This window comes from Branchiostoma belcheri, unplaced genomic scaffold (assembly GCF_001625305.1).
Source record: "Branchiostoma belcheri isolate BF01 breed outbred unplaced genomic scaffold, Haploidv18h27 scaffold54, whole genome shotgun sequence".
Lineage (NCBI taxonomy): Eukaryota > Metazoa > Chordata > Leptocardii > Amphioxiformes > Branchiostomatidae > Branchiostoma > Branchiostoma belcheri.
The window spans coordinates 31183-57467 of NW_017804176.1; the positions used below are offsets into that span (position 1 = coordinate 31183).

Sequence of the window (26285 nt, forward strand, 5' to 3'; positions counted from 1 at the left end):
GTCAATGATTCAAAGGGAGGTCGGGGGTCATACAGGTGGCAGCGGAAAGTTTTTGTTTCACAGGTGCAAGTTTTGAGAAGTTCGGCCTTCCGTAACGCTTAAACAGTCAATTGTACTGCACATTTTCTAAGTTGTTTGTCTTAAATAGTCGTTTTATAAGGAGTCTGAGGATTAGAGAACAACAGAACGATGGATCCAGAGGCCGACGGTATCCCGCTAGGTCAGGCGGCTCAAAGGTCTCTTGCCGTGTTTCCAGCCGGATCCAACGGAGAATTCAACCTGCCAAAAGGTATAATTATAAACCTTACATCGCCGCAACCTCATCGCATTTTCCTCCGTGATGCGAGTTTACATTTACAGTTCTTGAATTTTTTCACAAACAGGCGTTATGCAAACTGACAATAAGCTAAAAGTTCCATTGTAGCGCCCTCAATAAAAGTACTAGTATGTAAGCCATGGTAAGTCTTTATTAGATGTAACGTTACACCAATCCTTTTCTAGCCTTTTTTAAATCTCATATAACTTATTTAGAGCTGACCACAGTCCTGTCCAGAGGAAAAGACTGTTATGTGTGGGATGTGGACGGCAAGCGATATCTTGACTTCTCAATGGGGTGAGTAAATAAAAGATACATTCAATCATTTTGACGGCGGCTTCAAACTTTTGCCTTCGTCCGCAATACACGATTATGTTAATACTGTGACAATCACCATTGCTTTAAAGTTCAAATAACGCTAAGGATAATTGCGTTTATTTGAAGGCAGATTTCAAAAGTTTACAGGGAGTATGATCCAATCATTTTTTTAATTACCTTCATGTGTTGTATATCTTATCTTGTCCGAAGATGGGGGACGAACCTTGTGGGGCACGCCCGGGAAGAAGTGGTCGCCGCCGTAACGGAGCAGGCCGCAAACGGCTCCAACTTCGCTTACGTCAACGAGAAATCTCTCCAGCTAGCTGAGGAGATCAAACGGCTGAGTCCTGCAGTGGACTATCTCAGGTGAAAATGGAATGAACTCTTAAGTAAACTGAAAAGTTTAAATCTCAAAATGTACATACTCCGCATTCACAGCATGTCGTTGTTTGTTCAAATAAAGGAATTACACATAAATCTGATCGTCATTATTTCCTGTTTTGTGACTGATATGTTATAACAGTCACATGATTCATTCATTCAATATTCGTCGTTCATTAGATTTTGTTCGTCCGGAACTGAAGCCACTATGTACTGTGAGAGACTCGCTAGGGCATTCACTGGCAGGAGTAAAGTTCTCAAGTTCGAAGGTGATGCTAACTTTCCTGTTTCTTTTGTCTCGTGCAATGAATAAAACACCTTGCAGTTTCTGAAGTCAGGTTCCTAAAGTTCAAGAAATAGACCAAATTTGTCACCGAGACGTTGGTAACTTCATATGCAAGTAACATGTTTAAATCTCAACGTCATCAGGAGCATACCATGGTGCAAACGAAACAGGGGTGACCAGTCTGTTTCCCAAGGGGCTGCTGGACTACCCAAACCCGGACCCCTCCAGCGCGGGAATAGAACATTCCGTGAAGGACCACGTCCTTGTGGCACCGTACAACGACCTCAGCATGACGACAGAGATTGTGGAACAGCACAAGGACGACTTAGCCGCCGTGATAGTTGAGCCTTTGCACCGATGTACCCCTCCTATGGTATATTGTTGTTCTTTACTAATGTCTAAAAGTGTTTTTTTTTTCCTCTCTCCATAAGCTTGTTGAAAAAACTTAAGCCTAAATTTTAAATAAATGCAAACGTACGCATGTCTATGAAAAACGCCATTCTCATTGTGTCGTGTAATGTCATGACCAAAAAGCAAACGTTTACAACCAGACGTCATCTATTCAATGCAATTTCGATTCTTCCCGTGTCCTGTCTTTTGTTTTGGCAGGACGGGTTTTTGCAGGGCTTACGCGATCTTACTAAGAAACACGGGGTTCTGTTGATTTTCGACGAGGTGGTGACAGGCTTTCGACTGGCGTATGGCGGCGCTCAGGTAATATATTGTACCAAAACAGCGAATATGTACGTAACATACCGAATAATTCGACTCATAAGTTCCGTTTTACGTTGAACAAAAATCCTGATTGTAGTCCGATGATCAGTGATTTGATACCATTTGAGATTATGCGTTCTTCTAACTAATGTAATACATCGATTTCTTCAGTTTACACAATTACATAGCTATTTTCTATTGCTGAAGGAATACTATGGCGTGATCCCGGACCTGGTTGCCTACGGTAAGGCTCTAGGTGGAGGCTATCCCATCGGTGTGTTTGGGGGTCGCGCAGATATTATGAGGTCAGTATATGATACAGTTGTACGATACGTTTTTAAACGTTTTAAAATATTTATCTTTAATAAACTGTTAAAAAATCTTATTGCTTTCGTCCCTCCCTCCATTTTTTATTCTTTATTGCTTTATACCAAATGTACATTGTACTCAATGCACAATTCAAGTAAATAAATAAAAGCAAACGCCATTGTAGATGTTTTCGTTTAGACTTATGGGTAGTTGATTATGAATTTGTTTTGTATTCTTTCCAGTATTGTGAACGAGGACCTACTGGGAAAAGACAGGCGTTACGTGTGGACGGCGTCTTCCCTGGGCTGTAACACCATCAGCGCGTCGGCCGCCCTGGCAGCGCTACAGATCTACCGCAGGACGGGCACGTACAAGCAACTGCATGAGTACGACATCATTTACTACATGTAGTAACTTGTAAAACGATAAAGATATGAATTATATGTAAATATTGTGCGGTTGGGAATGCATCTATAGCAGTGACACTTGTGCTGCAGTGCAATGTGAACCAGTCAGAATTGAGGAAGGTGACAGACGGTCACGGAAACGTCGGCTGTGAATAAAAAACACTTGGTTGTGTAAAAAGAGTCTCTTTACTCAGTAGCTTACCAACCTGATGAAACTATTCACGGATAAAGATATGAAGTTTTATCTCTCATATTCTCCTAAAAGTGTCGACATTCAGGGATATTATCTATATATTGATCAAAAGAATTCCGTTTTTTTTTTACATCGGCAGTATTGGCAGGTACGTGAGGAGCAAGATGAAGGAATGTTTGGATAAAAATGACATCCCCGGTCATGTGATCGGAGACGGGCCTCTGGCACAGGTTTGTTTGTTTGCTTTTCATTGCGCATGAAAAAGAATGAAAGAAAGATTTTTTTAACATATTGAAAACCTCTGACCAAATTTGCGTGATCTTTGATGCAAGTTTGCTAAAGAAAAAACACTATCAAGTTTCTCTGACTTTAGTTTCATGTCCTTTTCTCCAAGGTTCTGTTTACGGAAAAGCTGGTGTACAACTACCGCGAGCAAAAACTTCAGGAGAACGCCGCTAGGCGGCGGGCCATGATGGTGGGACTCTTCAAACGCAGCGTCTTCCTCGAGCTCAACCCCATGGGAACCAAACTGTACCTGTCGCTCAAACACACGGAGGACGTGTGCGACCAGTTCGTGGAAATCTTCGATCAGACTCTGCAAGAAATCAAGGAGAATGAGAAAAGCGCAACAACAAACTAGAAGTGCCAAGAACTCGAACGTTCCGAAGCCAAAGAATGCAAAATGATTTTACAAGGACATATACCTAGTAACCTACATTAAATTTGATAAAGGACTCATTTCATTCTTTATCATTATTTAGGTACAAACTGTTTTAATAAACTTTATGATATATTGTTTTGCCTGCCATTTTGCCAATCTTAGGTATTTTAGGTGACAGTTTTGTATAATTGTACGTCCTCGCCTTTTCTTCTTAACCTTTTTTTCGCCTTTTTTTCTTCTTTATAAACACCAGTCAAAGGACAACATATCAGAAGCCATTAAAATGGCTGTAATTGTGTACTTTTATCACATGGGTACAATGTCCAGGACGCCACCAGAGACCGGGGACCACATGACGATCAGGTGATGATGTAATACACTCTCTCAGCGTCATGTGACCTCAGCAAATCCAACATGGCGGCCGCCGTGCACCTGTGGCACCGACACGACCCAAAAACTTCGATGTTTTGGACCATATCTTCGCTTTTCTTCGTCTTCCAACTTGTCAGTCGGACCCAAGGAGACTGCGTAGCCGGGAACTATAATCTAGAGCCGATTCAGGGGTAAGTAGAGCTCGAACGAGGTCTGTTTTTGCGGAAGAACGTGGCGAAATTTTGGCTGCGCCAACTTCCCCAGGGCATGAGATCTGCTTCCAAAATCAGCTGACTGTGTTTACATTGTCCAAATCACGGCATGGGAATTCAGCAAGATGTATACAACAGTCTCTAAACGAGTTTTGTACAGTAGCACGGCATGTATGATTCCCAAGTTGGTCTTTTATTGAGATCGTAGCTAGTGGGATATTTTGCTGAATGTGGGTGGATGGGGAAAAGGGGGAGGGGGTCTAGTCTGCCATGTGAATAATGAAGTTCAGTTGTTTTGCTAGTCGCCATTTAGTGTTACTGCTTCGCTGAAGTGTTTCGCCCTCTGCCACCACGCGAGTTTGCAGGTCTGCAAGTCATGTCATAGAAAGCAGAACAATGGGGCAAGCTTTTGTGTAGATTGCAGGCTCACTTCCTCTTGCTATTAAGATGTGTTAGATCGAATGGGAGGTTTAAAAACCTCCATGGTTAGATCATGGGGTTAGAAGGTTGGATGTTTCAGGTTCCCAGTTATGGTAGATGTTTCAGGTTCCCACTTAAAAACCATCACAAATGTAGCATCAATCCCTGTTTGAAGAGGACCACCCCATATTAATATTAGTTTCAAGGCTGCCTTACCCGTAAAAGATTCAACATTATGTAGTATGATATCAGGATGAGTCACTAAGCAGCTATGTGTGCTGTCTAGCATACATGAACATTCATGGGATTTTCAGTGGTGTAGTCATTGTTTTTATTATATCACTATTATCAGTCTTGTTACTGCTTGCAGTACTCTATAAATTATATTTTTTTTAGTCAATTTGCAGCTTTGGTATTTAGTATACAAAGAATGGCCGGTATTATAGCCTGAGAACACCGATTTTTATGGCTTTATGTATGTTCACCAAGAACAATACAGCATTGGTTGTTAATTTCAAGATAGCACAGTCGTCCAATACTAATCAAATCAAAACGTTACCAAGTCATTTATCAGAGCAGTATCTATCAAATTTTTATGACCACATAATGCTCCAGTATTGAAGTTGATTAATAGAGACATGCATTTTTACCACTGTATACTTACAATTATTATGATAAATAATTATCATGGTATCAATACTAGTACTGATATCAAACAGTAATGGATGTATTGTTTTTTATCTGACTAGATACTAAGTACCTTATCTTACTGTTTTTACCATTTATCTCTGTATGTGTCTCTCTGTTTTTAATGTTATGTAAGAATATGGGCCTTGGTGTCTGAAATAAAGAATTAAAAAAACAGTAGAATGCTGACTGTATTAATCTTTCATTGTGTTCACCGTTAAGGCTATGGGAGGCAAGAGGAGACAACAATGTGCAATATAACATCAGTATCTGCAGCCAGCTGACCCTCCCTGCCCCATGTAACGGGAACTCTGTGTGCAGACTCCAGTCAAACGTCACGTCCAACATAGGAAACTTCAACTCCAGCCTACAGATAGATGAGGACAGGCATGGAGGGGGCTTCAGGATGGAGCTGTACTCTGATGATGATTGTCCTGGGCACCCCGGGCACAAGATTGGAACCAGTATCAACATCCAGTGTGGTAGGACTTTGGTAGGTGTCAATAGTCAATATTTTTGTTCAGAAAATATCCCATAGTTTGAGGTAAAGGCTTGTGCTCTACCCATTAGCAAAATGCATATTTTATAATTATAGTCCTCTACTAGTAATGTATGAACTAAAAAAAAAGAAATGTCAAATATTGGCATCTATTTTCAAAGTATTTTGAAGTGTCCTAAAGATGATTTTGCTAGTTATATGCATGTGCATTGTTGCAAATACATGTATATCCTTCTCCCTGATGTCTAACTAACTCTATAACCAATTGTTTGCCAAACAGGTACTTCACTGTGCTAAAGGATACAGAATTTAAGTGTTTAACTTTGATTCTTGGTAATATACAGAGTTCTAAGCGCCTTTTCCTTTCTGTAGTTAATTGTTGTGAAACTCTGTACCTTCCCCAGGGCTTCCCTGAGTTTGTAGAGGCCAAACCCTGCACCACGTACTTTGACTGGGACAGTACAGTAGCCTGTACGTCTGTCCAGCGTCCGGCACAGAAGGAGGTGAAATGTTACGTGTACGGCGTGGACGGGAAGAAGAGGGACCTGACACCACTGATCAGACAGAACGGTGGTTACCTGGTGGACTCAGCCGGGGAGAGGGACTTCTACATCAACGTGTGTCGCGACATCACTCCTGGTCAGTGAAGGAGAAGAACTTTAATGCATGACAGTTGTTCATGGTCCAATGTATGGCAACGACTATTGAACATAGTACAAAAAGAAAAGGGTATAGAATGATCAAGAGCTAATAGTACAGTATACAAGCAAGTAGGGCTAATCAAGAGTTTTTGCATTCCTCTAATAGCAAAACAGTCTTTTATGTGACATACAGGACAGATTTTCAACAACTTCCCATCTACATGCATGTAGATCTCAATCAAAAGTTGTGCAAAATGAGATTAATTAAAGTAATGCTTTTTTCCATTATAATGCGTTTAAAAGCTGCGCACTTTTCGTTTAAATTGCATTGAATGTTTTTCGTGTAATCGCACATGGCTATGCATTATCAATAACCACATGCATGCAGTTTAAACAGCTTTTGCACGTGTTTTAACAGCATGTTACACAGCTTTCTAAGAAAAAGGAGGTTGTAGTTACATAGGTTGATTTACCTGTACCAATAATTTGCCTACTAATAATTCCTACAATGATTGCTTGTATATGTGGTACTTAAACTCATTATGAGGTTATATCTAATGATAACCATAGGATGTACATGTAAGGTATACTTTTTCTATCTGTCTCCAGAAACAGGAGCTCCCACCTCCTCCTGCCCCCCTGGTACAGCAGGCTGTCGTGTGATTGGTGGAGAAGCTGTGGACATGGGTCGTCCCACTACGGACCTACAGATGGGGGAGGAGGGCCGGCTGTTCCTGCACTATAACGGCACAGACGGGGACGCCCCGGCAGGGTGTAACGGGGTCAAACCAACTGTGCACATCACGTTTGTCTGTCCAAATGGTGATGGAAGGGGTGGGGTGAGTATCTCATGTTTTCTATAGTTGTTTATATACCAATGTATATACATTATGAGGTTTAGAAGTTAGAAGGATTAATTAGTACAGTCTTACTTGTGAGATATACCAGAATCTATCTGTAGAAATTTCATCCCGAAAGCCAATATGCTGCTTTAGAGGAGGTTTCCGTTTAGCAAGTGCCATCCTTCCGAAAATAGTTTCATCAGGTTGGTAAAGTATAGGATACTAGATCATGGCAAGAAGCAGAACTCCAGTCAGAAGCTCTGAGGAAGGTGTCTGATAGACACCGAAACGTAAGCACGTAGGTGAGAAAATTGTGTAAAAGAAAACTTCAGTATCCGAGTGCCATCCTGTTTGGTCCTTTTAAACTTATGTTACATGTATATATTCCTGTACTGTAGTGTCACCTATGGAACTATAATGGAAAGATCGATAGAGGATCTAAAACAGTGAATATTGTTTGTCTGTATCTGTCAGAGTAAGGACCCACTCCTGACTCTGGACACAGACTGTCAGTACCAGGTGGAGTGGTGGACGGAGTACGCCTGTCCTGCCGAGTACCTTACAACAACAACCTGCAGCTTCAGTAAACAACAACACGACATTGACATTGACCTGTCACCACTACGTGTACAAGAAGGTAAAGTCATACAGTAATTGATACTAAGTAAGTTAGAATGGATTTAGAGTGAGTGACCTGGTAGAGTGATAAAATGTTAGCGTTGTTTGTGATGAAGTATCTTTTAGGTACCAAATAAATGTATGTATATAATTGGATGTATTGGAGGGAGAAGGTTTAGGAAACAGGAAACATCATTTGACAGCATGCATGGATGAAAATTGACAGGGAAACTGGATCCAAAAATTGTCTTACAAATTCTCTTACAATAGCAAAACTTACAAAATATGTTAATAATGACACTAACAATAGATTGGTCTCCCTAGAGTTTTGGAAAGCTGACTAGATGACATTAGCTGTATATAGTGTCTTCCATTTTATCGAGGTTATTTTAGTCTTTGAAAACAAAAATGTGCCTTTTAGTTTTACTCCACCCAGGAACAAACCCCTGGCCTTACAAGGTGACTACCACTGGAGAGGATGGGAAGACATAGGACTATTGGCTGAATTAGCTAGTTTATCTAGTTTATTTTACAGTCTTAGAAGACAAAAATGTGCATTTCACTCCACCTAGGAACAAACCCCTGGCCGTACAAGGTGACTACCACTGGAGATGATGGGAAGACATACGACTACTGGCTGAATGTGTGCGGGGCTGTAGGCATACAGTGTGGGGACAATGATCCAGATGGAAGTCACACGAGCGTGTGTCAGACTTCAGCTGATTCTGCTCATATCGCAGGAGCAACAGGACATACTCTCAGGTTTGTGTAGTTTTTACATTTTCCATGTATTATCTAAGATTTGCATGAAAAATTGATATGACATTTATGTTTCTTTTGAATAGTGACAGATAGTGTATGCTAAACATAATAACAAATATCTTTAGGTCAATGCTAACATAGTGTTGAGTATCACACACACACACATCTTGATTCCTGGGAAAGACTCAAAGTTTAGAAGGTAGAAAATACAGATATTTTATTAGAAATGCTCTACACTCCTCTCTTTTCAGTGAATTGTAAAAATTAGTCTTTTGGCTGATACATATATCTCTTCCTTTAATGTATATAAAGACATTTGTTGTTGTCATTTCAGGTACAGTGACGGAGAGCTGACCCTGACATACAAACATGGTGAAGTCTGTAGACACAACGGCTTCAACAGAACCTCAGTCATCACATTCAGGTGTAACAAAACTGCAGGTCAGACCACAAGCCAACTTCCACAATACTTCTTGGTTGTAGATTGTTGTGCTGTAGCAATTCCATCTCCTTCTCTCTTTTACAAAAATATGTCAGCAAAAAAATGGTAAAAAGAAAGATTGAAATTACTTCTTACATTTATTATACAAGTATGCTTCTTACATTTATTATACGAGTATGAGCCATGATCGGTCTTTTGTTTGGTATCTCATGTCATACGCGATTTGAATTGAGCACAGAAAGAGTATGATTCTAGTCTAAGATCATTTTGTGAAATCAGGCTGTTTTAAGCCTATATTTCAAAGCATTAGAAATACCCTTAGTTCTATGTCTAACCTTGCACATTATACAGCTTTTCAAACTGTGATTAATTATCTAACCCCTCCTTTCACCATAGATAACAATGGCAGAGGCAGACCAGTGTTCAACGGTGAAGAGGACTGTTCCTACTTCTTTGACTGGGATACCAGCTACGCCTGCCTGCAGCACGAGGAGGGGCGCTCGTGTCGCGTGAGCTCGCCCGACGGGAAGAAACGTTACGACCTGTCCACGCTGGTGCAGGAGGGCCCGCTGAACTGGGAGGCACTGGACGGGAGACACGAGCACGAGGGCGGGGACAACGACGAGCGGTTCTTCATGAACGTGTGCGGGGAGGTCATCACGCTGGAACAGGCTGCTGACTGTCCACAGGGGGCTGCTGCTTGTGCTATCAGTAAGCGTGGTTCTCTTACATTTGTATAATAACTAAAACTTGAAAGTAGCTCAAAGTTCAAAGGGTATGAGAGTTGAACACACTCTTAGTACCAGTGGCCCTACTGCTGTGGCCTGTACGGCGGTAGGGCCACTGCTAGGGCTAATGGGGTGATAGAAACAGAGATCATGAGAGATGGGAGTGTTCCAACATTGACCCCATCCACTTTTTTAAATTTTCAACACTATGAATTCGACATAGATTCTTTACAATACAACTCCCGTATCTGAGCTTCATTCATGTACTTGCAGAAGCTAGCAGAACTGTCTTTTGTTTTGTCATCATGTACAGGTGATACAGGTGGTGGTACCACAAATATAGGAAGGTACCAGACAGACCCTGTACTGGAGGGGAACCACATCAAACTGACCTACACAGACGGGGACTCCTGTCACAACAGTTTAACCTGGTCAACTGTCATCAGGCTGGTCTGCAGTCCTGGTGGGTCTTACACATGGTTTACAGGACATTTAAAGACTGTCCCCTTTTGGTACTGTCAAAACTGTTCAAGAAGACCACTCAGGACCAGTGAAATCTGGGTCACTGTAGACAGGCTTCTAAATGCTTGCGTCAATTAGAAAATTGTCTAAGGGACCCCCAAAAAGTGGTCACATTGGCTGGTGGTCCTTTTGTAGAGGTGTTCACTTGTACAGGTGTGACTGTACACATAGTTAAAGTATTGTCTATAGTATAAGAGATAGGACACTGGCCTAGACATTTTCCAGATTTTAAAGGCAGTCCTTGTGGTAAACGTCTACATTTCAAGGCTTGTTTATGGTTTTTAATAAGTTAAACTAACCTTAATCTGAAAAAAGTATACTAACAGCAAGACAACCTTGATATAGTAGAGACAGATTTAAATGTACAATCTGTACAATGCTGTTCTTTGTGACTGTCCCACCCAGGTGACCTTGAAAGTGCCCCTGTGCTGTTGCGAAGGTCAGATGAGAAGTGTCTGTACGAGTTTGAGTGGCACACGGCTGCAGCCTGCCCACTGGGTCGCAAAAGTGGCTACGACTGTAGGGTCTTCGACGATGATGCAGGTACAAATTCTGTCCTCTCTTAATGTTTTCATACATGTACTTGGACTTGGACCAATGATGAATATTTATTACTTTTGACTCACAGTATGATGTCATAAGTAGACCAATTTGAAGTACTGAGGTCCATCCTGGCAGCAATAGTTTTGCCATATTACATCATCTGATTGAGCGCAAAGACCTTAAGGTATATTCTTATTGAATGTATTACAAGATGAGATAAAACACAATTTAAAAGATGAGTGATGCTGAAGAAGTAGATTTTTAGTTATGATAACAGTTTAACTGTTGTCATAATGTTATATACCAACACAGATGAACTTTCATGCTTAGATTTTTAGTTTTTGTAGCGTAATGATTGATGTCAAATACTTTCAGTGAACGCGAATAAAGACTTTTAACATGATGACATATATCACAAATTGCGCAGGTTTCTCCTTCGATCTGACTCCACTGTCCAGAGCTGGTACCACAGCAGACAGTTTCTACAATGTGACAAACGGAAAATATGACTACCTGATAAATGTTTGCGGTGACATCAACGGGACAAAGAGCTGTGAAGACAGAAACCCCAAGGCTGGAGCCTGCCAGGTCGACAGAGGGTACGACAAAATTTGACTATGATTCAGTAATAAAATAGGATGTAAATTTAATGCAGTCTTAAGGAAAAGTCCATTGTCTAAATGTATAAGATAAAACAGAATTATAGTGTACAGTTACAACTAGAAGGAAACAGAAATGCAGTGTTTTGATCAGAGATGAAATAAAATTAACATACCAACAGATTGATCATGGCATCATTGACATGAATTAAGATGTCATATAGGACCAATGATGAATTTTGTTACTTTTGACTTCCAAAATGATGTCATAAGTAGACCAATTTGAAGTACTGAGGTACATCCCAGCTGCAATAGTTAAAAGAAATATTGAGTCTTGTTATAATCATACATGTACCATCTGACCGACAATCATACTAGGAAGATTCCAAACCGATATCAGTGTACTTAATAATTAATAAAGGGTAACCATTGTTGTTGAATTCAGAGTTTGAGGGACAAGTTATGAATGGGTGAAGTATGATGTCACAGGAAAAACAAAGAAAAAAACTTTTATCTTTTTCTTTCCAGCAACAACAATGCCAAAAGCCTTGGTATATTCAACTCTCATCTGAACTACTACGATGGACTGATAAACCTGACATACTCTGGAGGGGACCTGTACCACGACAAAGTCAACAGGTCCACTCACATCGCCTTCCTGTGCGACCCTAAAGCCGGCCCCGGTCAGCCACAGTTTCTGGCAGAAGACAACCACTTCTACTACTTCAAGTGGTACACCAAGTACGCCTGTCCTGAACAGCCGATAGAATGTGTGGTGACAGACCCAAATACACACACACAGTATGATCTCTCAAGGTAGGTGCACACACATTACAATTTATTATAATACCCTAATTTCTAATGGCTTTCTAACCTTTATCTTTCAAGTTTCAACTGTAGGTTACTAGGGTTTTGAAAAATTGTAAAATGTATGGGCCCAGATAAAAATCCAATTCAGTTACAGTGCAAAGGACTGGTAAATACTAATATGCTGAGACAAGCTGGTTAGTTACGCCGAATGGCAGTTATACCGGCTATACTGATACATATACAGAGACAAAACAATGATAAACAACATGCTACTAAGAATGTAAGTCTATTTTTCATGTTAGCACTCATTTTTCTATGATAGTGTCATAACAAAAGCTAACAAATCTGGTGTCATTTTTTTTTCCAGCCTGGCTAAGTCAGAAGACGACAACGGTGAGAACTGGTCGTATCTGGATGACTCGGACCCAAACAACAAGAAGAAGTATTACATCAACGTGTGCCGCCCCATCAACCCTGTCTCCGGCTGTGACACCTACGCTGCCGTGTGCCAGACAAGCTTTGCTAATGGAGAGGTGATTTTTCTGAATTTGACTTAAATGTTAAAATTTCTCCCTACTTGTAAGCCTTGCATTTGTGTTTATGCTGTATCCTAGTCACAGTGTAAATGATAGACTAGACTAATGACTGAGCTAGACTGTAACACATGCACAAACATGACTACCATTTGCATCAGAAACATTTAATTTGTAAATTATTTGAGATTATTCTGACTGTGAGGATTCTGTTCCATAATGTTTGTATTATGATGTGTATACTTGAATTTTTAACACTAACTGCTGCTTTGTGATCAATGGCGCATTTCAGGTACATTTATTAGTGTACCTGCTATGTCATTGGAAATAGAAATATGAATCTGAATCTGTATCTGACTTACCTCTTAAAACAGGCTTGCAGGGCCTGGAACTTATCTCTGTGATGAAGGACAGAACGTTCTGGAGATCTAACTTTGTATGCTCCACCTCTTCGGAGGATGATTGATGATGATGATGATGATGACTGAAAATGTCTTGTTGTCTTTGCCAACCCAGGAGGCGGTGACCCTTCCCAACATGGGTATGGCTGAGTCCCGGCCCACTATCGAGGGCCAGGCGGGTCATCTCCTGCTGACCTACAGTAACGGTGGGCCGTGTACAGGGCCAGACGGCGTGGCCAGGACTTACACCACCAAGATCCACCTCATCTGTCAGAGGGGCAGTCTGGTAGGTCATGTGTGGAAACTCACTCTTCTGCACTTCTAGGGAATGCCAGACTGGATAATGAGCATCCAAAATTAATCTAAAATGATCAGTACTTAGATTATTTTATGATGTCTTTTTCACGGTAAGTTACTGAAATGTAAGTTATTTAAGTTCCTTTTTTGCTTGTATGTTTTAGACATTGCAGCAATTTCCTTGTAACAGGTTTACAACTTTTGTAAACAGCAATGCTAATGTTTTGTGTTTTTGTGTTCTGTCGACTTGAAGATGATTGGCCATACTAGTTGAGATATAGATAGTATTACAGATCTAGACTTCTACCTAAATCCATACACCAAAAATTTGTCTAATAGATGTACATGTAGTAGTAGTAGTAGTAGTAGTAAGCCTTTATTTAAACTCGAAAGCTTGTTCGGTACAGCTCTAATAATCTTACATGATGAAGAGGTTACAAAAATTGTGTTCAATGCTGATGTACTGTATGTGTCTGTGTCCAGTCGAGCAGCCCCCGGTTCCTGGAGCAGATGGGGTGTGAATTTGTGTTCACCTGGGAGACAGAGGCGGCCTGCGGGATAAAGGTGGAGACACAGGAGGACTGTACCATCCCTGATCCCAACTCTGGCTACATCTTCAACCTCCAGCCTCTCACCAGAGGAGACAGGACACAGAAGAAATACTACGATGTCACCAGTAGTGATGGGCAGGCTTTTAGGGTAGGGGGTGTTCTTAAAATCTTGTCTTGGAATACCAGTAGGTAATTGTGCATGGCAGAAAAATTTTTTCTAGGGCTGGCAGGACCTTTTTCGAACAAGAACAACAACCTTGTTGAAGATAGGTTTACGATGTTAAAGCATGAAAGATCCTTTTGCGTCTTTTCTTTCCTGGCGTGTTTTATCTTGGAAGAGCTACATTGTAAACTTAAGAAAAGGTATTACTAACCAAAAGTAAAGAATTGTGCTTCTGTTAGTGGACAAAGTTTAGCCTACTATTTTTTTATTTTATTTTATTATTCTTTTATCTAATTTTAGACTTACTATCAGGTATCATACAACAAGTTTTATACCAAGGTTTTATACCTAAATCTTTTTCCCAGTTGAACATCTGTGGAAGTGTGAAGGATGATGGCTGTCCCCAGTATTGTGACGGAGATGGGCACTGTGAAGACGCGAGTGTGTGCTCCGTCTCCTCGGGTAAGAACAAGGCACTCGCACACGCCCGCGATGCCCAGCTGGAGTTCTCAGACGCAGGACAGCTGACTCTCCGGTACTACGGAGTCCGGGATGAGGGGTCAGGTATGTGGAGATCTTCCTTATTGTTGTTGACATGCAGAGGTGAAGACTAGTCATGAAGTGTGATGTGTCCAGTCTAAAAGGGTAGTCTAGTCCTACAGACTTTTTTGAGGCCATAGGGGCAGTGGATTTGCATGGTATTAGAAGGTGAAGCCCATCCCAATCCCTCCACTGCCTTTTACAATGTACCTCGCCAACTGAAGTCATTTTACACCTGGGTAGAGTGAAGAACATCATATTAAATGCCTTCCTTCAGGGCAACAATGTAAGTTCTGATTGGAGTTAGATCATGCTGTGGCAAAATTAAAAATTTAATGCAGTCCCAAGATACATACTAGAACTAGTCATTGTTGTCCTGAAACAGGGTGACAGGCAGTTGTTTGAAAAACCCCTTGTTGTTTGAATAAAGACAGGTAGTTTGCAATTTGTCTACTTTCTGTTAAGGCAACCACCTGTATCTTGTTGAAGATTCTGTTTGTTATACCAATTGTCTTCTTTCCTGCAGGACAAGTGACGAGTGTGATGATCCACTTCGTGTGCCGTACACAAGTGGCGCTGGGAGAGCCCAAGTTCCTGCGACAGGAGGGTCTGGCCTTCCTGTTTGAGTTTGCCACGTCCCTGGCCTGCCCCCCTGCTCCTGTGGACTGTCTGGTCACAGACACGGCTGGCAATCTGTATGATCTCACTCCGCTGTCTCGAACGGTTAGTTTTGTCTTTGTGTGCTTTTTGTCTTAATCTGTGATCAGAGAATTTGACATTTGAAAGACCATATCTCTCAAAGATAGACGGTAGATGTTGGAAACTTTGTGATATTTTACTATTGTTATATCTAAGTCTAGATGTACATGACATAAGAAACATATTTTTAAGTTATTGTTAGTGCCACTTCTATATTCTAGTATATAGAATAATAATTCAATCAATCAATCTTTGATGTTTTTCCAGGACCGTAATTGGGAACCCCTGAACCCAGAGTCCACTCCAGGACACAAAGACGAGCGTTACCACATCAACGTGTGTCGGCCTCTGGTCGTTACTGACAACATGGACTACAGCTGCCCAGGTACATACAGTCATGTGCTCTACATGTACATCACAGCAGCACACATTTCTGCCAAGGACATTAATTTTGTTTAATTCGTAAAAGAAGGAGACAAACTTGATTGAGAAGACGAAATTTTTTTTTCTTTCAGTTATTAGTAACCTACCTCTTTACAGCATTATAGTAGTCATGAATTGTAAAATCATGCATTCTGTTCAGTGCTAGATCAGTGGCTCTGCATGTAGCATCCACAATAATTACAGTGTATTATGATCCTCTTCCCTCAAGCATTTTAAAGTCTACTTGGTGTATAAGCTTGGTGTGCTTAGGAATAACTTAGGCTCAGTAAAATGTGACCTTGGCCTTCCCCCTCCCCAGGTGGTCCCCTGGGGTCCTGTATGACCGGCCCCCTGGGGAATAAGAACCTGGGGGTGGTGCAGTCCAACCCCCAGGCTGCAGGAAACTCCCTGTCCATCAGGTACTACAATGGGGACATGTGCCGAGACAACGTACACTACAGCACTGTCATTGTGTTTGAGTGCTCACTAACTCAGGTAGGTTCTCATGGTCTATAGTTACTGTAACAGCATGGTCATTGTGTTCGAGTGCTCACTCACTCAGGTAGGTTCTCATGGCCCATAGTTACCATATATCAAGTCAAGTTAGATGAACATTTAGTGAACACAAGTCTTGTTCAGTTGGTGAGATCTTTTGCTGACAGATGAATTTATTTATCACTAACTTTCTTTATCACCTAAAGATGTCAGATCTGTATTTGGTATGTATGTGTACATGAAATGTAGAAGGTAGAATGTCAGAATACAAATCTCCATGAACATTGTATGATTTATTGCCATCATTTTTATGGCCGGAATTTTGTATATTACAGAGAGTATGTCTGTAGTAATTATAACTCTTATGCTTATCTTTAACATATTTTTGTTGACGTATGCGCCCTAGAAGACTTTTTAGGGGTACCATACATTTCAGCCAGCAATGAATTATCTTACTCTTCACTAGAAGGCTACAATGTAATCTTGAGCATGGTTTGATGACTGTTGTTCATTGTCCTCTCTTCAGGGCACCCCAACGTTTCAGACCACGACACAGGACGGGTGTGAGTACGCCTTCCTGTGGCGTACCCCGAGTGCCTGTCCAATCAGGAGGGCTGTCGGGAACAACTGCCGTGTGAGGGATCCGCTGTATGGATTTGAATTTGACCTCTCCCCACTGTACAACTACACACATGATTACAGGTAGGGAAGTCCAATGTCAATATAGAACGTCCTAAGATTTTAGCAAACTTAGTATTGCATTAATATTTATTTAGTAACCATGGGTCCTTTTCCTTCAAAACAAATTCATCCTAGTAGTCTGATATATATCCAAAGCAATGGCAAATTTTTAAACTTTATATTTGCTGTGATAGCTTTGGATGCAAAATGATGTTACTAGAAAATAGCTCCTTCCAAATTTCCTCATTGCGCACTACTGTCATACCTGTATACCTTACCACTCACAAAACGTACTTCCAGTTTTGACTACGACATTAGGTCTGGCACAAACATTATAAGACTTGAATTGAATTAAAAGTTTAGAAGGGGTGGCATTCAAAAGACTTTCAGCTGTCTCCTTGTTTGTTTGTTTGTTTATTTATTTAACCAGGAAATACATGTCGCCTATTGGCAGTTTTCAAAGATTCCTGGGGGGATAACCCCAACAAAACTACATGACATTATTATTTTCACTTTAAATTTTCACACTGTCTAATTCATTGTGTATCATTCTGTCGACATTGTCCATCTTACAGAGTGAGAACCCAGCAGTATGAGTACAGTCTGAATGTGTGCGGACCGCTCCATGAGGGAACGGGGATGTGCGACGCTAAGGTACATAAAGATGTCAGCTCCTGTCAGAAGACCCTGCCTGGGGTTGAACCAGTGGTGGCCCATGTTACTGGTAAGAAGTTTATGCTTTATGTCAGAAAAAATGTCTTACTACTAAAAGTGAGCATCCATTATATATCAGTGAGCTCGAGGAAATACATGAGGACAAAAATTCATCTCCAATTTGTTATTTTGTATGCATGATACAAAATGTAAAATGTTAAAAGAGAACAGTTCAAATTATTTTTCTATGACTTACAATGTTTAAAGTCAGTCTAAGAAAAAGAATTTTTAAAAGTTTATGTTTGAAAAATCGGGCGTTGAACAGTTTGTTAAAAAGGTGTGAACACATAAAACTTGCTGGAACACTCTACAAGTGGAATTCGTACATTTGTAAGTGTAACTCTGAGCTATTATAATATTATAAGACACTTAAAATCTTCATTTAAGGAAAGGAGAAGGAAAGGTCTCCCATGCTCTTATGCAGAGCGTAGGGTGGTGCCCATATCCATTTCTGTAACCCTTGGGTGACACTTGGGTGACTGCTATGCACTACAGCAGGGGGCTGGTCCGCTGGTAGTGCTGTGTGTTTGACCTTCCCACACCCTTTCTCATAGATGCTGAGTGCTAAGCAGAGAAAGAAGTGTGTACCATTTTTAAAGTCTTTGGTATGACCCGGCCGGGGTTTGAACTCACGACCTCCCGGTTACAAAGCGAGCACTCTACCAATTGAGCTATTGCACCATTTAAGGACCATTTTGTATTTGGCAGGTACATTTAACAAGACAGTTGTGTATGAAGATGGGCAGATCTTGTTAAACTACACCGGTGGGGAGAAGTGCCACACTGTGTATAACCGGTCTACAGCCATCAACTTCTACTGCGACCACTGTGCTGACGGGAGGTGTAAGGACGGACCCAAACCTGGACCGGTAAGGACTCTTTATTCAGGATTTGAAACATGAGTGGAAAATTAGATTGAGATAGCATCAAATTCAAGTTGAATGTGTTACGCAATCAGTGGTAGAAATATTACTTCTTTTCAGTTTTCTGCAATATTGCAGAAAGTCAAAATTTTGTTCTGAAATTAGGAAATACTTTCTGCAAAAACACACTTAAAAGTCTGGATCTAAACCCATGGCATATACAAAATTGCATATTTTACATTGCACATGCAATTTGAAAGATACATGCAAAATTACTTGAATGTATATTATAGAGTCAGTAGTAAACACAAACACCATTAAACCCCTAGCCTGATTTATTCAGTCTGCAAAATTGCAGGTTCAACTTGCTTAATTTTTCTTCTGCAATATTGAAAATGTCTCTGCAAAATGCAGACTGCAGATGGGTATTTTTAACACTGACAACGTTTAACAGTGAGAATAACTGACATGCTAAGCTTCATCCATCCATAGATATTACATATTACATAAATTGACAGCAATAGTGAATGTTTGTACATTTACAGCAGTGTTCTCGCCAGGCCTTTTGAGCATAGGGGCCCTATGCTGTGATTTGGACCCCCTATGCTGTGATTTGGACCCCTATGCTGTCTTTCAACCAGCATAGGGTTCTTTTTTGGGGGAGAACCTTCACAAATCTTGCAAAAAATGAAAATATAACAGAATGAAACTATAGCAAAGGGAAAACCTTAACTTCACCAAATCTGGCCCTTGATTAGCGAGAAACAGTGTCTCAGGGGATTGTGAGTGCACCGTGAAAGTTGTCCTTTTGTACCTGACCCCTATGCTGTGAAAAAATCCTGGTGAGAACACGGTACAGGTTATTAAATGAAAATCATACCCCAAACCTAAAGACTGATAACCCTATTCACTAAGTATAAGTTTTCAAATGTTTCAACAGGCAAAATTCTGATGCAAAATTGAAACATCTATAGTAAGGGAAACAGTGAAAAATCTGGATTTTGCATAGTACAGTCTGTACCTTTTTTATATGCTGGACCACCAAGTATTTAATTACTGCTAGCCTAGTTGAAATTTAGAATCTGCACTGTGCCACCCAGATTTTAACTACCATTGCCATTACTATTAGTTACCTGACTTACCATTGAAGTAATTAAATGCATATTATGGACTATGGTACCTTAACTAAAGTGTTGGTAAAATCTTAAGAACACCTGAGTTTTCCCAGACGATGAAAACCCAAATGAAAGGGGCTAGCAGTGTCTCCAAACCTGAGTTGAGTGACGGGCAGGTCTGGCTTGTGGGTCAAGAATCCTTCATCTCCTCGCCAGGCCGTGTCATTATTGTCACAGTTACACTTGGTTTGTCCTTTGTCACAGGTGCCTGGGAACACATTTGAAAAAGCACAGTTAACATACATTTTGTACATCACTATAAGTGGCTTTTCTCTCTGAAACAGGTTTAAGAATTTGCCAACATGGAATATTGGATGTGTAATATATATATATATGTATATGTATATATGTATATATATGTATACCCATTTTTCCCCATTTTTGTGTTTAAATGCATGTGGTTGAAGTACATGTACATGTAGCTCTTACCTTCTACACCACATGCACACATGCCACTGCCAGGGGTAGCCCCTCCCCAGTAGTCTGCCTTCCTGCCATCCCAGGTCACCCACCAGGCGTAGTCAGTATTAGCATCGTTCATCAAAGACTGGAAGCACTCATACTGTATCAGGAGCAAAATTAATGTTTATCATCTTCAGAAAGGTAGACTTTGTGCATGTATAATACATAAACTCTCAGAGATGGTCTTGTTACAATGTACATTTTGTAGGATTGCAGTTAATCATTAAATGTCAAAGGAAATTCAAACTCTACTACAGAATGAATTACGGACTCGAGATAATTTCTGGACGTTTCGATTGACATCCACCACTCTTGTTCAGCATCGCTAATGATCTTAGAACTTGTCAACACCTAACGTTATATGTGAGCAACAGGAAAAAACAGTTGAATTTTTGAATTTCCGATGAGAGGTGGTCAAAAACTTTTTAAGTATCTTGGCTCACAGATGGAAAACTCTGAAACTGATTATGAAGTAGGCAGGAGCTCAAACTAAGTACTAAGTACTTTGTAAGTAAGTAATCTGTCAATGAGCTGTAATAATGCTACCTTGATAAACTGCCTGCACGACTCAGAGATGTAGATCAGAGCTCTGATCTGGTCCAAGGAAGCGTGGTAGGTGACATCACGCATGTAGGAACCAGGTGCACTATGACTCGTCACAGGGGTACGTGCCTCACTGTCATGGCTGATCACAGTCTCGCCTGATTGGGCAGAACAACATGGGGAGGGGGGCAAAAACCGAGGTCATCTTACAGGTATTCTGTTGATTCAGTGGTCATGTCTTTGTAAAAATACTTATTATGGGTTCACCACACCACGAAGTGGGTGTGGTGAAACCATATTGCTTTTTCTGGTGTTTCTTCTCCTTCTCCTTCTCCTTCTTCTCCTGCCATTTTTTTAAATGGATTCAGCTTCTTCATTTTAGGGCCTAAGGTCCTGAAATTTGGTATGGAGGTACAGTGGGCAAATACCCCCAGGCGTTTTATAAATTTTTGTGATACAGGCTTTTATAATGGTTTTATTTGAGTTTTTTGGCTGTGTTATAGCAAATGTATTACTGTGTTAGTGTACCACGTTTGGGCATGAGTCATCACAATGGAATGCAGGGCATCAACCAATAGGCATGCAGCTTTCCTCTATTCTTCTTGCTGATTGGCTGTTGGGATTTAACTTGATTAACACCTGCACAGAGCATTTCCATACTGACAGTATGTCTGTATTCAAGTGTTTTGGTAGGTATTTCAAGCTTTCCTGCTCCAGCATTGGAATGCGGGGCATGAACGTTTTTTTTTTTTAAATCAACAGTTTGCATTATGCAATTAAAAATCCTAACCAATAATGTTAGGAATAGCTATCCAACTGTTGTTTTAGTTGTATGTTACTTCATATTATAGTTATATCAATGTAAATCATTGTTTTCCCTTGTGTTTCTCATTCTTTCCCTGCCATGTCGTAAAATGTGGTGAACCCATCGCTGTATTTGCTCCAAAGCAAATATTGGCCTTTCTAGTTAGTATTAGGTTCTGATTCTTTTGGAACAGCAGTGCCTGATTGATGCGGATACAATAAAGATACAAAATGTATAATTTTATTTTTGAAGTATCAATTATATATAATTCTTTTTTTATCTTAAGTTGCAGATGTGAAGTCTTACTTAGTATCTAACTAGACTACTACATTGTAATTTGAAGGACAGTCACTATAATTCTTTACCTTAGGCCACACCAATTTAATTTGTTGTTTCTCGGATTTGCCCTGTCCATTTTTTTGCAAAAGAAAAAAGTTTTTGGTTCTAAATCAACTGCAAAATGCTCAACAAAAGACATATTTTGGCCCTAACGGTTGAAGAAAGTCCTTTTCTTCCTAGTTGTTTAAGTTTTTCAATGTAACAATGCAACTTCATTGTATCAAAAGTTTAAAATCTATTTTGATTATAAACCAGCCTGGTATGTTGACTTCATGGCTCATATCGTAACATTTCCGGCTATCATGGGGTGCCTTGGCCTGTTTTTTTTTTTTTTTTCACCCTGTCGCTTCATATTTTTTCTGAAAAAATCTAAGATACAATAAATTGAATTGGTGTGGCCTTATAGTAGTCAATTTTTGCTTTACATGTAATTACTAAGTCTTGTTTGTAATGACCTTTGCCAGGCACGTAGTCCATGTCACAGTAGACAGAGAATGGTTCCACCCCAGCCTCAGGCCCATCCGGGTCTATCATGTAATCCCCTGAGACCATACCTCGCTCATACAGGGTCGAACAGCTTCTGGGCATTTCACCTGAGAAGGAAGTTACATGTACATACAGTCATGTAGATCTGAATTAGATTGGCATGCTATTACATGTGCTGCACATACATGTACATGTGCATGTACAATTGTACATTCATCAATTTGTTACTGTAACAGTATATACATTGCACTGTAGTTGTCAAATGCATCACAGCACGAAGAAGTCATACACAATCATACACATGCATTTATGCACATACATAAATGCATATGCACATACATATACGCACACATAACATAACAGACATGCATAATTATTCATACATATACCTAGTAAATGAATTTATATGTGCACACACACACACACACACACACACACACAAACACACACACAAGTTACATTATTATTAGTAAATACAAATTATGCAAGATGTTAGATTATATTTCTTGCATTAAAAAAATATCACTTCAATCAAAGTTAAAGGAATTTGTTTTCCTTTTGAACATGTGTTTTGCAATAACAAAATTCAGCTCCAAAATTTCTGTAAACCATACATGTAGCTATAAGCTTTTTTTACAATGTAGGTGCTTAATATGTATTGTAATGATGTTTTGATACCTGGTGGCAAGGTTAAATTCTTGAAGTCACAGTACACATCTGATACATTTGAGGACACCACGTAGGAGCCGGACTGTCGACATCCCAGCTTCCACAGGTGATAGCAGGAAGGCACACCTGTACATACAGCAAAAATTGTTTTCAAATTGGTATACTAGTATTGCAACTGCAGTTACAGTACTGTAAGTTTACTGGTCCATAAATTTAAAGTACTTCTTCATGTATTGTAGTTGGCATTGGGTGAAAAAAAAAAGTATTAACAATGAGCTGGAATCATATTCGGTCAGTACATATTTTTTAAAATTTTTTTTTTATTAGTAGTTAGATAATGGCACTGTAACAGTTGCAAAAATTTAAGTTTTACACATAGAATGTTGAACTGACCTGGAAACTTGTGTCCTTCAGCGCACTTGTCCTCCAAACTCTTAGTCTCAAGTACTTGTACTTTTGTCAGTAGCCGTTGCACCTCTGTTTCCTGCTGTTGTGCTTTGGTCTCCAGTTGTTGTGCTTTGGTCTCCAGTTGTTGTACCTTGGTTTCCTGTTGTTGTGCGTTAGTCTGCAGTTGTTGTACCATGTCCCTGAGTTGACTCACTCCCTCCTGGTCAGAGCCAGAGCCACAGTTGTGGACACTGGAAGGTGGCAGCACGAATGTGTAGGCAGCCTGCCCACCCCTGCTGTAGTCACACCGAGCACTCACCTCTTGAGTAGACTGCCCACAGCTGACATGTGCTGCAGTACAGAAAACTGCAAGAGACACCAACAGATTCATGCTGTAACTCATAAAGACTTAGATTGCAATCAAGAGTCAGAAATCTGTTCAGAAATTAGGAAACTGCCCTAAATAGAACTGTAACAGTTACAGTACACTTTCTGAACAGTACTTGGCAGGTTTGTTCGTAACAAGGTGTGGCAGTTGTGACAGTGTTAAGTAAGGCAGCTTTAATCTGTAGAGTCAGTGGTTATACAGGTTTGGCACATGATGTAATGACAGAGCAGAGTCAAAGAGAAGGGGATTTTTGATGACATCATTTTGTCATGTGATCATCAAGGAAATGACCTTCTTTGTAAAATAAGTAGCTCTTAGTTTACTTCCTCAAAGTTAGAATACCCCCAAGGCTTCAACATAGCATACATGCTCAGACCTGTTCTGTGCTGTTTTGTACAGAGACCAATGATATGAAAGCTTTTAGGTATACCTAAAGGCATACTGTATGTACAAATGTAAGGACAATGCAAACCTGACTCATCAGTGAAACTGAAAGGAATAGGGAAATCCCAGTGACATCAACGTTTGTCATATGACCATCAAGTAATCCTATAATACCTAAAACTAGTTTACTCGGACCCTTACTATCCCCCTTAAATCATGCATGTTCAGACCTGTTCTGTGCTCTTTTGTGTGGAGACTAGTATGCAGACTGAGTTGACTCCTCAATGAGACTGGAAGGGGAGGGGGGGAATCCCAAGAGACAATCAACAAAATAATTTACATAGCACATTTATTGAAAACATTCATAATTTTCAAAAGAATTTAGGACTTAAAATTCCAGAAAACACCTACATGTATAGTATACAATCATAAGAGTTAATTTTTGCATACATTAAACTAATCAAAATAAGTCTTATATCTTTAAAGTTAGTCGTTTTCATCAATTGAATTGAGGTTGTTTATAACATTCAGTTTTCTGTAGTTTGACACTTATTATTTCATTTCCAGGTCTACGTCAATGAGACCTCAGACTGCACGTATGTGTTTGAGTGGGCGACATCGTACGCCTGTCCCCCCTTCAAGATCGTGGAGTGTGTTTACCACGACAAGGAGGGGAACCAGTTTGACCTGACCCCCCTGTCTCTGTCCCACGGGAACTGGGAGATCATCCCAACATCACGCAGCTCCAACAACGAGATCTTCTACATCAATGTGTGCAGATCAGTCGTGCATTCCAGAGGCAAGTCCTGTTCGTTCACAACTTGTTCAGTTACAGCTTGCGTCAGATTGCCTCTCTATATTTTCTCACGTCCTAAATGCTCTTACAGGGAGGCTATATCTTCACCAGACTCTGTTGCTTTATGAATTTTATGTTTGCTTTGTGGTTTGTTAGTTATCAAATGGATCCATGAATTTTCCTAAGTATTGTATTATATTTAATTTTAGCCGTTGTAGGATAGGAGGCAATCTTCATATCAGCTTCCTTTGATACATGTACATTGTATTTTTTGCTTCAAGACTTGTGTATATTCTGCTTCAAAAACTACAAGTAGGCATGAAATACGGGGGAAATAAATGTTGACCAAAACCTGTGCTCTCCAAGTGCCAAGTATTTCATCAATAGTTTGTTTTCTCACATCATTTTAGGTGTCCAGTGTCCCTATAACGCAGGTGCCTGTATGAAGTTACCGGAGGCTGGTGACGCCGGTGAAAAGTTCATGAACCTGGGAGAGGTGCAGAGTGGTCCGTGGTACGAGGACGGAAACCTGGTGCTCAACTACACACTGGGGGAAAACTGTACTGCTGACGGGTCCAGGAAAAAAATGACTGTCATCAAATTTGTGTGTGATGCAGATTCTGTGGTGAGTGGGAATGGATTGAATACAAGTACATGTACCCATAAGATGATTCCATCAAAAAAGATGACTCTATAATGATACATTTCTTCATCTGGGATCTTATTAAGGTCAGTGATTAACAACAAAACGAACTTTTAACGAGCTACATGTATCACCTCTTGGCAGTAGCAGTCCAAATGGACTGGTAAGAACTGAAAGGTTTTTTTACAGTCACAGTACTTTTTAAGCCTCTGTGATCAGGAGATAATAAAAATTGAAACTATACATTTGTAATTTCAGACTAAATGACCTGAGGATATGCTTTTGAAAAAAAAATGCTGTCCATTGATAAGACTACTTAGATATAAAGAAGCTTATGGTACATACTGTTTGTGTTTTCCATAGGGAAATGGACCCCAGTTCCTGGGCTCTACTGATGGCTGTATCTACACCTTCATCTGGTTCACTGATGTGGCCTGTCCTCTCAAGGCTGAACAACCCAGCGAAGGGAACTGCAAGGCTAAGAACCCCCTCACAGGTAAACGTTACTGTACAGTTATTCTTCTATTATATTGTAATACACAGGAAAACTGTAACACAGTACTCAA

The 26285-nt window shown here is 40.2% G+C and overlaps 3 protein-coding genes across 3 annotated transcripts in view; 2 read left to right on the forward strand and 1 right to left on the reverse strand.

The window, feature by feature from the left end:
* The first annotated feature begins 27 nt into the window (after window positions 1-27).
* On the forward strand, window positions 28-3617 carry LOC109481102 (glutamate-1-semialdehyde 2,1-aminomutase-like). Its single transcript, XM_019783575.1, has 10 exons — window positions 28-289; window positions 532-613; window positions 845-1000; window positions 1196-1284; window positions 1445-1674; window positions 1911-2015; window positions 2223-2320; window positions 2567-2710; window positions 3064-3154; window positions 3319-3617. The coding sequence occupies exons 1-10, from the start codon at window positions 190-192 to the stop codon at window positions 3562-3564; spliced, it is 1341 nt and encodes a 446-aa protein (XP_019639134.1). The 5' UTR covers window positions 28-189; the 3' UTR covers window positions 3565-3617.
* A 367-nt stretch (window positions 3618-3984) lies between these two features.
* The window catches only part of LOC109481228 (cation-independent mannose-6-phosphate receptor-like), a 37275-nt gene continuing 14974 nt past the window's right edge, over window positions 3985-26285 (forward strand). Inside the window, exons 1-25 of the mRNA XM_019783769.1 lie at window positions 3985-4148; window positions 5499-5769; window positions 6180-6414; window positions 7026-7255; window positions 7733-7895; window positions 8449-8638; window positions 8973-9079; window positions 9477-9791; window positions 10122-10271; window positions 10736-10873; window positions 11301-11472; window positions 12001-12288; window positions 12650-12815; window positions 13332-13502; window positions 13997-14212; window positions 14593-14791; window positions 15294-15490; window positions 15734-15851; window positions 16209-16384; window positions 16911-17086; window positions 17641-17789; window positions 18488-18648; window positions 24848-25079; window positions 25487-25701; window positions 26083-26215. Coding sequence (XP_019639328.1) covers window positions 4000-4148; window positions 5499-5769; window positions 6180-6414; window positions 7026-7255; window positions 7733-7895; window positions 8449-8638; window positions 8973-9079; window positions 9477-9791; window positions 10122-10271; window positions 10736-10873; window positions 11301-11472; window positions 12001-12288; window positions 12650-12815; window positions 13332-13502; window positions 13997-14212; window positions 14593-14791; window positions 15294-15490; window positions 15734-15851; window positions 16209-16384; window positions 16911-17086; window positions 17641-17789; window positions 18488-18648; window positions 24848-25079; window positions 25487-25701; window positions 26083-26215 — 4717 coding nt within the window. The 5' untranslated portion in view covers window positions 3985-3999. The remainder of the gene's footprint in view (window positions 4149-5498; window positions 5770-6179; window positions 6415-7025; window positions 7256-7732; window positions 7896-8448; window positions 8639-8972; window positions 9080-9476; window positions 9792-10121; window positions 10272-10735; window positions 10874-11300; window positions 11473-12000; window positions 12289-12649; window positions 12816-13331; window positions 13503-13996; window positions 14213-14592; window positions 14792-15293; window positions 15491-15733; window positions 15852-16208; window positions 16385-16910; window positions 17087-17640; window positions 17790-18487; window positions 18649-24847; window positions 25080-25486; window positions 25702-26082; window positions 26216-26285) is intronic.
* LOC109481229 (contactin-associated protein-like 2) lies at window positions 19306-24082 on the reverse strand. The gene is made up of 6 exons (XM_019783770.1): window positions 23515-24082; window positions 23131-23247; window positions 22422-22559; window positions 20826-20980; window positions 20247-20379; window positions 19306-20025 (listed from the first exon to the last, which is right to left on the reverse strand). Exons 1-6 carry the CDS (start codon window positions 23909-23911, stop codon window positions 19847-19849), a joined length of 1119 nt encoding a protein of 372 aa, XP_019639329.1. The 5' UTR covers window positions 23912-24082; the 3' UTR covers window positions 19306-19846.

Bases quoted from the DNA above. Each gene is read 5' to 3' on its own strand.
- LOC109481102 (XM_019783575.1), top strand. From the start codon at position 190: ATGGATCCAGAGGCCGACGGTATCCCGCTAGGTCAGGCGGCTCAAAGG. The intron at 1,285-1,444 runs GTGATGCTAACT...CAACGTCATCAG, and splicing joins TAAAGTTCTCAAGTTCGAAG to GAGCATACCATGGTGCAAAC. The intron at 3,155-3,318 runs GTTTGTTTGTTT...CTTTTCTCCAAG, and splicing joins GAGACGGGCCTCTGGCACAG to GTTCTGTTTACGGAAAAGCT.
- LOC109481229 (XM_019783770.1), bottom strand. From the start codon at position 23,911: ATGAGTTACAGCATGAATCTGTTGGTGTCTCTTGCAGTTTTCTGTACT. The intron at 23,248-23,514 runs GTCAGTTCAACA...CTGTATGTACAG, and splicing joins TGAAGGACACAAGTTTCCAG to GTGTGCCTTCCTGCTATCAC. The intron at 20,981-22,421 runs GTCATTACAAAC...CTGCCCAATCAG, and splicing joins GGACTACGTGCCTGGCAAAG to GCGAGACTGTGATCAGCCAT.